This window comes from Cibotium barometz, chromosome 17 (genome assembly GCF_041138505.1).
Source record: "Cibotium barometz isolate CiBa-2024 chromosome 17, ASM4113850v1, whole genome shotgun sequence".
NCBI classification, from domain to species: domain Eukaryota; kingdom Viridiplantae; phylum Streptophyta; class Polypodiopsida; order Cyatheales; family Cibotiaceae; genus Cibotium; species Cibotium barometz.
Window position 1 is genome coordinate 7,356,684 of NC_141062.1, and position 14,722 is coordinate 7,371,405.

Below are 14,722 nucleotides of genomic sequence, written 5' to 3' on the forward strand. Positions count from 1 at the left end.
TTACTTGGTGTGTTTCGTTTTTGAGTAAATTTGTGTCACCTTGTGTATGGTCTTTTTTTTGTTCACTCATGCACACATTCACTAAATGTCAAAGCGATAAACTTCAACAACAACAATTGATCATGCATGCTTAACGCGTTCATGTCTGTGAGATGATTGTTCTTTATTCAACAGTCGAATCATCTTCTTGATACTTACTCTGAGAATTTTTACACGTGCACTTCGATCTTGATGGGCAATTCAGATGAGTTTCTCTTATTGTAATCTTATCTTGTTTTGTTGTCTTTGTTTCTCTCTGTAGCAATTACTGAAGGAGTTTGACACGTTACTACTACTATACATGATTTGGATGAACTGCATTGAAGGTTTCCGCTACAAAGTGACCGAGGCCACTGCCACCTTTGTTGAAGAAATTGAGCGCTTCATTTGTAATTTGTAATGCGGCAGCTATCTCAGCTGCCGGGTTACAACCATTCTCTTGCTGGTTGTAGTTTCTCAAATCCCTGTCGGAACGCATACCTGCAACCCTTGCTTCTATCTCTTTCATGATCGCTTTACAAATTCAAGGTACCCTCTTCGTGGTGCAGCAGGCTGCTAGGAGAAACTGCCCTTCTTGCTTTTTGCATTGTTTCATTTCATTGGAAGGGAAAACTAGAGATTTCACGTGGGTGCAAGCCATTGGGCTGCTTTATGGCCCTCACCTAGTGGGATGTAACCTGTGATAGAGCACCCATTACTCTTGCCCTTGCTATCAATGTCACCCATGTGAACGAGCAAGATAGCAAAATCCATGGCTATGAAATCAATGTTTTGCAGCAGTAATTTTATTAACTCATAGAAACCATAAGCAGTTTGCTGAGTTTGAATAAGGGTGATGTAAAAAGGAAGATGTTTTGATCTGTTGTGCTTTGCAAAGAAAAACAATGTAAAACGTAAGTTAGAAAAAAACCTAGAAGTTTGCAAATTTTAGAAGTGCTGAGAAAAATGTTTTTTGTTAACACTGGGGGGTCCTTGTCCTTGTCCATCTACTCTCCTTTTAAATTTTTCCAATTTCGATCAAGGATCCCTTGTCATAGAGGTAAGAGGATACCCCCCTGCTAAAAACATGATCCAACAAGCCTTATTTTCTATTGAAACTCTAAAATTGACAACCTACACATGAAAAAATGCATAACCCAACTTGGTTGCCGAGGGGGACTAGTAAGGACTTGAAAGAATCTTGCTGCACTTCAAAATACGACCGGAACGAGGTGATGCCCTTGTAGTATACTGCAACTTGACAACAGACACAAGAGGGAGACTTATCAAGAGTATAGTTACTACTGCCAGAGCTCCTTCAAAAAGAAAAGCTACTGTTCAATACACAGGTTCCTCTTGTAGGGTCTTATACTAGCTATGAGAGTATTAAGATTTGAATTTGATTCATGTCATTTTGTTCTTGAAATAGTACTTATTTTTATCCTGGAGCCTGCATTCAGAAACATTAGCTTTATCATTTGTTTCGGAGGTATTAAAAAAAAAAACAATTATTGGTATGGAAACTTGTTACCTCTTTTGTTTGTACAGGAAAAACATTTGTATATGTAAACTCATTCGTTCGTAATACGGGACCTCTGAAGGTCGCCTTGAATCCACAACCTCACTAGGAAGGAATCAAAAATAATCTGCAATAACAACTTCAGACTTTAGCTTCCTGGCATAGCCCTTTAATTGAATCATATTTGCTAAAATGGATACAATTTTCTAAATGCTGCACATCCGCATGCACACGCACACACCCAGCACGAGCGCACACAGAGTGACAGAGAGAAAGCTTTACAAGAGGCCAGAATGGCGTCTATCAAGTATAGAAGAGGTTTCAAAATTCTTTGAGGCCTCGACTGTGCTAAGGGTGGCTCGGGAAATGACTTATGATGAGATGATTGCAGTTCTCATAGATGAAGAAAGGCGCAAAGAGCGATCTGAGAGTCAAATAGGGCCATGTTCACAAAGGGGAAAGTGAAAAGAACTATTGGATGCAACGTCAGCAAAAAGCTCTAACACACAGGACCGATGCTTCAAGAAGAAGATGGCCAAAGAGCAAGAGAAGGTGCCTGGTGGCAGAAGATGAAGAAGTCCATGAAGCAGAAGCATCCTGAGCAGTAGAACATGCATCTATTGTCGTGGATAATCCAAGATTATGATTGGGCTTTTTAAAAGCCAATATGTACAGGTCATGGGTTTTGTGCCTAGGTGATTGTGTTTCATCTATGTGTGTTCCATCTTTGTAAGACACCTTGAATCTTATAAAAGGCTCCTTTTTTTCCGCATACTGCTTGGGGGGGGGGGGGGGAGAGGGGATTGTCTTGATAGACTAATGTAGGCTATCATTTGTGGCCAAACTCTTATGTCAGACCTGACATGAGAGTTCGGGTGTCGGTGCCATTGTGACTCCATTGAGCACATGGTGTGGTCTAGAGTCCAAACCACGACGATTATTGAAGGTTTTCCAGGCATCCCCGTCACACTGCAAATGGCCCAGGCTGTCTTTACGAGGTGGCATGATGGCTTCAACCCAGCATCCGACCCCCTCGCAAGTGTCTCGGGCTTCCCAGTTACAGCTTGCTTTCCTGTTGGTCTGTCCCTTCCCTTACTCCTAGTGATTGGTACCCCTCCCCTCTTTCCCCTGACCATTAGGGGACATAAAATCATAATTTAGCTATCTATCTAGTTGTTGATGCTGTTTCATGAGGCCAGCCGATCAGTCATTAACCTCTCTAAAGTCTTTCTATATTCTACTGCATAAATAGAATTTTATCTTCCCATGCACTTTTTTTTTTTCTGGAAACAAGATCCTTCTATTAGTTAACGAACACAGCCTCGAAGGCTAGATACAAACTCGCCTCCATGTACACAGCAAGGATCAATAACAAAATAAGGGGGAAGGATGCACCTCTCCTGCGGCTATCTCATACAAGGGGTGGGGGAGGGAATAACCACACAGGTGGTTTGTAGTGCCAAGTGGGCTCACCGCCACTATCTGTGAGAAAGAACCAAGTGGCTAGAGCCTAAGGAAGCCTTCCCGACACTTCTGCATAAGGTCAGAACCACCCTGAAGCTTCTCCCACTGTCCGCGGAGGGTATGAATGATGTTGAGCTAGATGCTCCTGATGGACTCCGCTGGTGGAGTGTGGGTGCCTTTGATGGCTTCGCTCCATAGACCTCTCCAGATGTGCCATGTGGCAATGTTGCTGCAAATCTCCCATCTCTGGGTCGAACTAGGAGTCTAGTGACCAGGAGATGGGGTTGGAACTGGCACTATCGAGATGCGAAGGTGCGAGACCTGAACGGCTAACCCCCCACTTTCCTCCCCATAAGCCATGACCACATCAACCTTAGTGGCCCAAGCGATAGTACCCCATGTAATAGTACAGGGAGAGGTCCTATCCATAGTGAAGATGCAGAGAATCTGCTACCAAACCTGCTGAGCCTTTGGGCAATCCCAAGGACAATGTCGTTGAGACTCCTAGAGATGGCCACGTCTCGGACATGCTATTGGTCTACCGCCAATGGCCAACCATGTGCCAACTGCCAAACGCCGACGGGCCAACAACCATAGAAAGAGGGTGATTTTCCAAGGTCGGAAACCGTCCCAAAGCTTCTTCCAAAAGTTTGAGAGAGAGTGGGTGAGAGGCCCTGAGACTGCCAGTGTCCTGCTGCCAGGTGCCCTCGACCTCGGGCATCTTGATCCTACGGCCTAGCCGTGCAGTGTATGCAAAGAACGGGGTACCCAGAGTCTCCTCCTTGTCTGCAAGTCCACACAAAGTCCACCCCCCCCGGGTCCCACTAGAGGTGCGTGATGGTCCAGCTCTCCCAAATCCGTAAATGCCAGAGTCTCCCTGGTGGGGTTGGGTCTATGTGTCACTCATGTGCATGGAATCCGATCACGCTTACCCTCTGTAACGTGCATCCCCTGAGGTCCTCCAAGAGGGACTCTGATCTCTCTAGTATGCCATGAGGTCCAATCGAAAACATGAGCAATGTAGAACTCTCATCCGAGCCATGAATCGCCAGGATAATATCATGCTTGGTAAACACTCCTAGCCACAATGGGGGAAGAGGGTCTGGGATCGGGGTTAGCCATGCCCGAGGTATGCCAGAGTCGACATCGAGGCTAAGTCCCATTCAAGCCTCTTTCTTGAGCCACTCGGCAGAGCTGTCTGAATGCAAACCAATCTCCAAGAGACCTAGCATGTCCCGTGCTCAAAGCTCCCCAGGATACATGAGGCCGAGCCCCTAGCATGTGGCCACTACGTAAACGGATCAAGGGTTCCAAATCAAGGGTTGTCGAAGATGCTCCTCGGAGGCTATTGGAACTAATTGTTGGAGGGCCGGCATGAGGTGATCCCAAGCTCGTAATAGGCTGGCTGCAAATCTGTCCTCGAAAGTTGGGCTTGTCACAAAATTCCTCTTTGCTTTTGTTTTCTACTATTCATGTGTGGCATATGGAACCTGACATGACATACATGTATGGCCTGTGGAGCCTGACATGGTGTACACTGTAATTGTATGGCATATGGAGCCTGACATGACAGTACATGTATGGCTCATGGAGCCTGACATGATAATACATGTATGGCTCATGAAGCCTGACATGATGTGATTTCCTGGGACTAGCTATCTTGGTGATCTTCTGTATTTATGTTTTGGGAAGATTCCGGAAGGATCATGAAGCCCCGAACACTCGAGGCAATTGAGCAGATGGGTGTTTCTTCCATGAAGCCCCGAACACTCTAGCTGCATTCATGTGTGTGCATGACTTCGATTTTATATTTGGATGACTTGTCTTGTTTGCTTGGACAATGCCTGAGATTACTGCCTGTGTTGTCTATGGGGCCAGGGACGCCTGGGCACCCTGTGGACGTGTATGTGCACGCCTGTTTGGGACTGATAGGTGATCTACATATGTTTTGTAGGTGGTAAGTGTCCCCAAAAACCCAATTTACAGCTTTATGATTTCACATACTAATATTTATTAGTGCAAGTCCACACTCACTTATAAGTGACTGGACAACATATAAGTTATTCACACTGGGCAGGACTATTTTAATACATGTGGCAGCCAAAAGACGGGCACTAGACCTGATTTGAGCAAACTGCTTGTAGGCGCCTCATCCTGGACTTAAAAAAGCACACGCTTGCGTTATTATTGGCGGACGAGCTCTATTACTGGAGGAGAACTCGAGTTTGGAGCATGTGCATGCTCTCCTGGTGCATGGAGAGCCGGTCAACCAGATCTGGAGCCTTCTGACCACTTCTGGAGGTGATTCTGGTGCTGGCCGGCTGTTTACAGCCCTGAAAAAGCTGCTGGTCAGGGCATCTACAGCACCATAAAAGCTGGTCAATTTGTAAGGGAGGCTGGTTCTGCTGATTGGCTACCCTCTGGCATGTAAACCACTGCTGATCAACTCTTTTTGTGGCTACTGAGCGCTGGACGACTTCTGAAAACAGCCCCTCAAGGCTGCTCGATTTGCTCTGTGAGCCAAACAGGTGGAAGATGGAGTTACAGGGCTGTCCCAGGCTGATGTGGGATGCTGTGGGCTCTCCATGGTTGTCTTGCATGTGCTCTAAGCCGGGAAAGCTCTCTTGTTCTGAGAAGGGACATCAAATTCAGCATATGTTTTGCTTTTGTTTTCATCTTGTACTAGAAGATTCAGGTGCTAGCCAGTGGAGAATCCTTGGGCACCCGCAAGGTTGTATCTGAAGCAGACTCCTTTTTGGCAATCTAACCATAAAAGGGGGGGGGGGGGGAGATGGGGGGTAAGCCCATCTTCTGGCCCCTAGTGTGATGTACTGTGCAGAGTTGTTTATTTCTCTCTCTTATCTGCCCTTCCGTTACATTCGTATTAGAGCTTGGTTTCCTACAAAGCTTATGCCATATATGATGCTTGATATGGCTATAAGGAGTCATTATCCGTGAAAGAAGGTTGGGATTCTGACATAGCCCTGGTCTTGTTGTCGCGCTTTGAAAGAGGTTACCTTTGGTTTGAGCGGCAATGAGCGTGTGGAAAGACTTCGTGGCCCTCCTGTCTGCGTAGGGGCACTGTTGGACCCTTGCAGTCTATTCAGTATCATCCTTGGAAAGCTGGTAGAGAGCGATTCCGGGGCACGAAAATTCTTTTCTTTCTAAAGACTTGGTAAACACATCATGACCAAACATTCAGACCATTCTTTGGAGGATTCTATCACCCGTATTCGCCGCATGCGGGGAGAGGATACTGACAGGGACCAAGTTGGGGCTTTGGCAGGTAACGATCCACAATCATCTGCTAGGGCTGAAGATCAGTAGGATAGTGCCTTCTGCAAGCGATTGGCAAAAATCTTTGTAAAGATTTTATACATAATACCCATAAGTGAGATCGAGTGCCATTGAGCCAAAGAAGTAGGCGAAGGGACTTTGGGCAACAAACGAAGTATGCCCAACTTCCAATCGGCAGGCATATATCCCTCATCCCAAACCCTTTGACAAATAAGCGTCAAAGGCTTTGCAAGCTGATCAACATATTTTCGGAAAAACTCATTTGTCAAACCATCCCAACCAGGGCTCTTTCCCATGGGAAGTTTGGAGAGAACAGCTTCCACTTCCCCTTGAGTAACAGGAGCATCAAGCTGAACCGCCACATCAGGGTCAACTTGATATCGTACTTCAGCAAACAATGACTCCCTTTGCAGCCAAGATAGCCGGCGAGACATCCTCTCGAGGGGCAAGCAAATCTTCATAAAACCTGATGCAATGCTGAATAACCTCAGAAGGTTGAGTAACAAGGTTGCCTTGGGCATCCATCAGCCTAACAATATTCTCACGCATATGTTTTTGATGCAACTTATCATAGAAGTGATGAGATTGACAGTTAGCATCCCGCAAAGCATCAAGACGTGCAAGTAGTTTAAAGCGAACATATTAAAGGCTGAAACTGTGAACGAACAGCAAACATAACACTTGACTGCGAAGCAGGATGTCCGCTGTAGAAAACATGAAACCCCTTATATACATAGGCTTTGCCAGCCAACTTATGCTGCTTATGTTCAACTGCACACAAAACATCCCAACCATGACAAAAAGTTGTACGCTAAAGCCTGAACTGCTTTTGGCGCGAAGAAATACCCTTTACATTCCATTGTACAATTTTCATAAGCCTTCCCAGAAAAGGAATCAACAAGGCCGTGTACTAGGCCCAGGACAATCTGCCAAATCACGAACCTTTTGAAGCATTGCATTTTTAGACATGGTATTTGTGATCTCAGACTGCCCTTGGAGTTCCCGAGCAGGTGCCGAAGGGTAATGACCATCCCATGGCGAGATGACCTCACCCTTCGAACCAAACACAAGAGGCAATTGTTGTTGTGCTTCTTTTATTAGGCGACTTCTAATAGGATAGCGTTCTACTCTATCCACCCCAAGAGCCCCTGTACCCTGAGAAAGTTGGCCTCCCGGCCTCTCAATCCTGGTCTGTTGCTGGGCACCTGAACCCAAAGGGCGACGAGCATATGTATGTAAGGGCGTCCCTAATGAGTACGCAAAGGCCCCCACCAAACAGCATCTGAGAAATCCCGCCGCGGGGCAACAAATCGTGTCTTTTTACCACGTACTTCCACCTCATTCTGAACATCCACATGTACATCCATGTGCTGGGCATCATGTAAAGGAGCATCATGCTCATCTTCCACGGGCAACTGCCCATCAACGATATCCTTGGTAGCAACAACTTGTTCTTTCATAGGACATTCAGAGACAAAGTGGCCCATCTCACCACATTTGAAACACTCGCCAGCAAATGTATCCCACCTCAATTCATACATTAAAGGTTGCAGCCCAGCCATATTGACACGCAAATGTGTCGGCCTAGGTCTCCCAGTATCCCACAACATGCATAGACGATTTCGGTTTCTAGATGTCATTCGAGGCACCACTAAGACATCACCGATACCTCGCATGAGACCTGGTAAAACACGCCAAAACATTGGTGGGAATTGTTTCACTTCAACCCAAACTGGGCAAGCCTGGCGCAACATATCTTGGTACTCTGCCATAGGCTTCCACGGAACCACATGAACCAACTGCCCATCCAAAAAGAGTGGCACCTGCTCCAAGGCTGTCCTACGGGCTTCCGAAGTGCGAAAAAGTATTTCATAAAAGCCTCTCGGACCATCATAAATCTCCTCAAGTGCCTCAGGCGACACCAAGCGGCCCAACCATGCTCTAAGACGAGGCAACAACGGAATACGCCCAGTAAAGAGGAAGATAGCAGCACGATCATGAAAATCTGCTAGCTGTTGTAGCAACAAAGGAGTCTCCATGCATACATCAGCCACACCACCATTATCTACTGCAACCATTGGCATGCTATTTGCCTTCACATATTCTTGCAGTAGCTCACCAGTGATCTGCAGCAGCAAATGTGCAAACTCCGGAGAAGGTACCTGAGAACTTTCCTCTGCATTCTCTCCAACATTCACCGGAGTGTAGCTTGCATCAACATCAAGCCTTTGACGTTTTTGTTGCTCCGAGGCATCTGAAGCATAACCCACATCCTTCTCGATCATCTCCTCAATAAGATCCATGTTAAGGCTATTGGCAACCATGCCACCAACAGCAGCAGCCGGGTCATCCAAATCCATGTACAAAAGCAAAGAAAACCCGTTCTCTCAAACCCTAATTCAGCAGCTGCTGCAGACCCTAAATCAGTAGCTGCAAACCCTAAATCAGCACCTTCAAAGATCGATCCGCGTTTTGGTCTCTCGAAGCACGTCATAGCTCTCGAAGCACGGGTCACGAACCTCGAACAAGAGAACACGGCACTCAAGGAGGAGGTGAGTGCATTGAAAGTGGAAATGGTAGCCATCAAGAATGCTGAGAAGGAAGAAGGGGAGATCAATGACAACACTCTCACGGCCATGAAAGAAGAGATCTCCAAGGAGATCACAAAGGACATGGAGGGAAAGCTCGAAGCCAAGCAGTCAGGATGGGTCGAGGTGGTGAAGAAGAACATCCGTAAAGAAGTGAGGGAGGAGACTCAAAGGGAAGAAAACCAAATCATTCACACCACCATTGAGGAGGAGAAGATGAGGCATGCCCGCCGCCTCAACATTCGAGTCACAGGTATAGCCGAGACACCCGACTCCACTCCCGAGAAAGATGGACAGCTTCTATGCATGAAGCTCGGCTACAAGGAAGAGCACCCTCTCCCCTTCACCAAAGCATGGAGAGCCGGGAAAGACTCAACACGCAAGCGAGCCCTCATCCTACAGTTTGCAGGAGAGACGGAGAGGGTCACCTTCATGAGGAAGAGGGTCATACTACGGGGTTTAGAGGGAGCTCCTATTTTCTTGGATGATGATCTCACGAGGATGCAGCTTGAGCATAGAAGAACTTGCATGCCACGAGTCTTACACGCAAGGAGAGAAGGCAAGAAGGCCTTCTATCGAGATGGTCGGGTCATCATTGATGGCCGGCCCATGGATTAGCGGTTTGGGGCCTATGGGACACAGACCAGGCCACTGACAGAGATACACATAGCAGTATGGAACTGTAATGGTTCACTATGGGTGCAGCCTGGACGACTGGAGCATGTTATGGTGGGGAGAGACATCATACTTCTGACAGAGACACATCAGAGCCCAGAGAGAGGGCTACCTCGAGTAGAGGGATTCCAGTGGGAGTCAGCATACAGGAGGACCACACGCCAGGGTACCTCGAGAGGGTCGGGGGGAGTAGCAGTCCTATTCAGACGGGAGCTACAGGGGAGACTGAGAGTGGTAGCACAGGATCCAGAGGCCAGATACATGTGGATCAGCTTACAGCTCTCACAGGACAGGGTTATATACATAGCTCTATGTTACTTTCTCCATCAGGATCCTCCTATGTCATTACAGAGGACATGCCACAGAAGGAGGAGATAGGAGCCTCGCCATACACTTGTCTGTCAGAGGAGATTATGCATTATTTTTTACGGGCGACTTCAATGCCCACACACAGAGCAGACAGTGTGAGGTGTATGACTATGATGACATGGAGATCCTCCACCCTGTGGATCCAGAGGAGATAGGGGTTAGTCGGGCATCAGAGGACACTGGACCAGACAGAGGACATTATGGGGACCACTTACTAGAGTTGGGAGCCAGGCATCGTCTCGTTATTTATAACGGGATGCTACAGTGGCCGGGATCAGGAGGGCTGACATGCTTCCCACATGGGGGTCATACACGGACCGGAGGCACGGTGGTAGACTACATTATGGGGTCTTTGGAGGCATCACAACTTGTCACCTCATTCTCCATTCCACCTCGTCCTATTGGGGCAGATCATACATACTTGGCATTTTCACTAGCCGGATCACCAGTATCACCAGCCCCCCACATACCGACGCCACACACTAGCATCTACTTCACACATGACATGGCAGACATATACACTGGCAGAGTAGAGGATGGGCTCCTACTCATGGATCCCTTGGCATCTATGGATACCATTACAGCCCAGCTCACATCACTCCTACACACGGCTGCATTACAGAGCTTCCCACATCGTGTACACTTAGGAGAGCCTGTGAGACCTGGGACTATGCCCCAGAACAGATGGTATGATGACGAGTGCAGAGCCCTGTACTCACGACTCCGCATACAGAGAGCCTTGGGAGCCATCACAGAGCAGGAGTCGAGGAGAGAGATGAGGAGACTTACTCGCCGCAAAAGGCGGGCCTTCGCAGAGATACAGGAGCTAGAGATCTTTCATTTCTTCATGAGTAGAGATAGCCCTGTCTCATGGCGGCACTTCAGAGAGCCCCGGACCCCGACACCTATTGCAGACCCACAGACATGGCACACATATGCAGAGGGTCTATACCATGCCCCACAGCAGCCACCTATACCTCAGCCACAGGAGCCTCGACCTACCACAGCTAGCTTCTTTACCCACTCGATGGTACAGGAAGCTATCCGCCGCCTACAGCATGGACGGGCCGCCGACCATATGGGCCTGCAGGGTGAGCATCTCATATATGCAGTAGATTCTTTAGCTCCTTTTCTTGCACACCTGTTTAACAGGGCACTAGCAGAGGGTTTGCCTGCGCAGTGGACGATGCACACCATTGTGCCGATTCACAAAACAGGGGATATGCTCGATCCGAGCAACTACAGGACGGTTATGGTTGGCCACGTGCTGGCCAAACTCTATGGTGCAGTGCTGGAGCAAGAGCTTAGCTTATATGCTGAGCGAGCAGGTTTACGCTCATCAGGGCAGGCAGGCTTCAGGAGAGCTTTCTCTACCACTGACCATGTATTCACTTTGAGATGTATGATTGATCAGGCCAGAGTGAGGAAGAGAAAGCTCTATTGCTGCTTTGTGGATTTCCGCAAGGCATTTGACACAGTACCACGAGAGAGGCTCTTTCAGCGCCTGCAGTCTCTTGGCATACCAGCTGATATGACATGGGGCATCTATGCATTATATGAGCAGGTTTTTGGGCGAGTCAGATGTCCAGGAGGTATGTCCGAGACTATTGCTAGCACCATTGGTGTGAAGCAAGGATGCCCACTTTCCCCCACGCTATTTGGGTTATACATTGATGAGGTGGCTGACTTCATTACACGGGGAGGCGGAGATGGAGTTGATTTAGCAGGTACCTCAGTACATATTATGCTCTATGCTGATGATATTGTATTAGTGTCTGAGTCCCCAGGTGGTCTACAGCAGCATCTACATGCACTCGATGATTTCTGCACACAGAGGGGTCTTACTGTGAACCTTGGGAAAACCAAGGTTGTGGTCTTTCATACATCGAGACAGGGCAGGAGTCAGCTGACATTCACTCTCGCAGGATGCCAGGTGGAGGTGGTGACATCATATGTGTACCTAGGGGTTACCTTCTCTGCAGCAGCCACATGCTTTACCATGGGTTCAGCAGCCAGAGCTAGATTGACACGAGGATATGCAGCATTGGCTATGCTAGAGAGACAGGGCCACCAGGCGCATTTTCAGGAGCCCCAGACGAAGGGGTGGCTATTTGACACATTAGTCACACCGGCATTGATGTATGGAGCAGCAGTATGGGCGCCAGGCCTTGCTACCCATTGGTGGACACAGATAGAGAGACCACAGGCCCTCATGATGGCACGCATGATACGCAGCAAACCGTCAGTACCTCATGACATTATCCGAGCAGAGTTTGCTGCGCCTTCTATGATGGCAGAGGCCATATTTCAGACTATATGCCTGCTAGACAGATTCAAAGAGATGCCACAGGACAGATTATCATACAGAGCTTTTCAGGCATCTAGACAGTTGGCTAAGGCAGGAGATAGAGGATCATGGTATGCACAGGTCACACATTGGTTCTCACAGCATGGCCTAGACATGGATCATCTACCACCATTCCAGTATGACAGGGATGCACCACATATCCGTCTCTCTCATAGTGAGAGGAACAGAGTATTGAGACAGGATCTATGGCAGCTCTATACACGAGAGACATGGATATCGCCTACACAGCCTCTTCCACCGAAGATGCTATACTACAGAGATCACTTCATGAGTATCACTGTTGATGGATTTATAGAGAGGCCTAGATACATGGAGGGCTTTTTACCACAGCTCCCGAGTGGCTATTGGTCAGCTCAGAGTTTCATCACACCGATTGGAGATTGAGACTGGCAGAGCAGCACGGATTCCCCGAGAGGAGAGGGTATGCAGATTGTGCAGAGAGGAGGTGGAGAGTGAGGAGCATTATGTATGCAGATGCAGAGCATATACAGCCATGAGAGAGAGATATCCCATTTTATTCAGAGAGCCACATTCCCTACGCCAGATCTTTGAGACAACAGACCAGCGCATACTGGGGAGATACATTCTAGACATACAGCGCCACAGAGAGACATTATTACAGGCTCAGACAGCTCCAGAGAGGGGGCGACAGACACAGATTACTACATTTTTTCAGAGATCCATACCCCTCCCAGCTCCTACACGGCAGGGAATTACTCTCCAGAGAGCAGAGACACTTAGAGCCCGCAGGAGACAGAGGACACCTGGCTTTCGGACACCACGCCTATACCAGAGAGAGATGACAGAGATCAGAGCTCAGTTTCACAGAGAGGGTGCGCAGCGACTGGCTCGCTTCAGAGCACACCCAGGCATGTTCTTCAGGGAGCTGTGGACACCCCCTTCACTGATGTATACCATTTTATACCCCCAGTATGGTACAGGATGGAGCTAGCTAGGTTGCATATCATGATTGTATACTCCATGCATATAGCTTTGCATTCTCCTAGTAATAGAGCTCCATCCCCTGCACACCCAGATTCAACTTTTTTTATTCAGTATTTTTTCATTTTGTTGGGATGACAGAGGATACCCCATACAGGTACTCCGATTTGTCTCATAGGCCGAGTTCGGTCTTTTGGAAGACGTTAATAAAATCTCTCTCTCTCTCTTTCTCTCTCTCTCTCTCTCTCTCTCTCTCACACACACACACACACACACACACACACACACACACACTGTACACAGACCCCCTCTCTCTCTCTCACACACACACACACACTCAGAAAGGGATGTACAAAGAAGAGAAATGAAAGGAAGAAGAAGACGGGAAATGCTGCAAATCACCGGGGTCGCAGGACAGAGGATGCAGGTGCACAGCAGGTCGCACATCTAACGGACAAGTTGCAGCTCGACAGGTGGTAGGTCGCAAGTCATAGGCGTGCAGGTCACACAGGTGCACACAGGCGCATAGGCGAAGGTCGCACAGGTAGCAGCTCGCAGAGGCATACACAGGCGAAGGTCGCATAGGCGCACAGGCGAAGGTCGCACAGGTAGCAGCTCTTCTCTCTCTCTCTCTCTCTCTCTCTCTCTCTCTCTCTCTCTCTCGCGTGCTGCCCCGCGTGCTGCCCTCTCTCTCTCTCTTCGAACCTGTGTCGCCTCCCTCTCCCGCCTGCTGCCCTCTCTCTCTCTCTTCGAACCTGTGTCGCCTCCCTCTCCCGCCTGCTGCCCCACCTGCTGACGCTCTCTCTCTCTCTCACTGCGCCCCCACAAGCTCTCCTCTTCTCTCGGCTCGCCCCAATAGGACTCGGCCATCTCTCTCTCTGTCCTCGTAGCCCCCTCCTGCCACTCTCTCTCTCTCTCTCCCTCCCACTTGAATTGTAAATCTTGAACGTTGCTAACTTCATTCGTATAGTGAATGTTGAATGTTGCTAATCGTAATGATAGGAGACTTTAATGCACGTACAAGCACAAAGCAGACAGAGCTGGATGATACTCAAGAGGCTATGTACAGGGAGATCACGGTAGAGCATGTAGGGTTGTAGAGATTAGCACAAGATGAGGGGGAGATTACAGATTATGGCAGGTATTTTCTCACACTCGGGAGTGCACATGGGTTGGTCATATACAATGGCTTATCGAGATGGCAAGGATCAGATGCTCGCTCTCACCCACTGGAACTCTAAAGGGGGAGCGAGCACAGTGGACTACTTGATACCTGATGTGTGGGGTTTCATGATTTCCAGTAGTCCCATTGGTAGATCCCCAAGAGATGGGCCAGCCACTCATCTACCTAGGTACCCGAGATAGAGATATCAGTTTACACGTGAGACAATTGGGGTTTACCGAGATGGAGTATCTGATGGCTTGTTCGCTTTAGACCCGCATAGCCCTCAGGACGAGATCATGAGAGGATTGGCAGGTGTA

General features: G+C 48.3%; 1 protein-coding gene across 9 annotated transcripts in view; it reads right to left on the bottom strand.

Annotated features, from left to right (window-relative positions):
- Positions 1-915: 915 nt before the first annotated feature.
- LOC147629628 (Sodium Bile acid symporter family) overlaps positions 916-14,722 on the bottom strand; it is a 137,456-nt gene continuing 123,649 nt past the window's right edge. For 5 of the 9 annotated variants that reach the window (XR_015267737.1, XR_015267736.1, XM_086811137.1 and 2 more), the window contains 2 exons: positions 1,550-1,664; positions 916-1,468 (listed from right to left, as the gene is read on the bottom strand). Coding sequence is in view for 5 of the 9 variants with exons in the window: in XM_086811137.1 (XP_086667263.1) it covers positions 1,590-1,664 (75 nt within the window). In the remaining 4 variants the exon portion in view is untranslated. The remainder of the gene's footprint in view (positions 1,469-1,549; positions 1,665-14,722) is intronic. The other 4 variants (XR_015267739.1, XM_086811136.1, XR_015267738.1 and 1 more) reach the window with 2 other exon arrangements.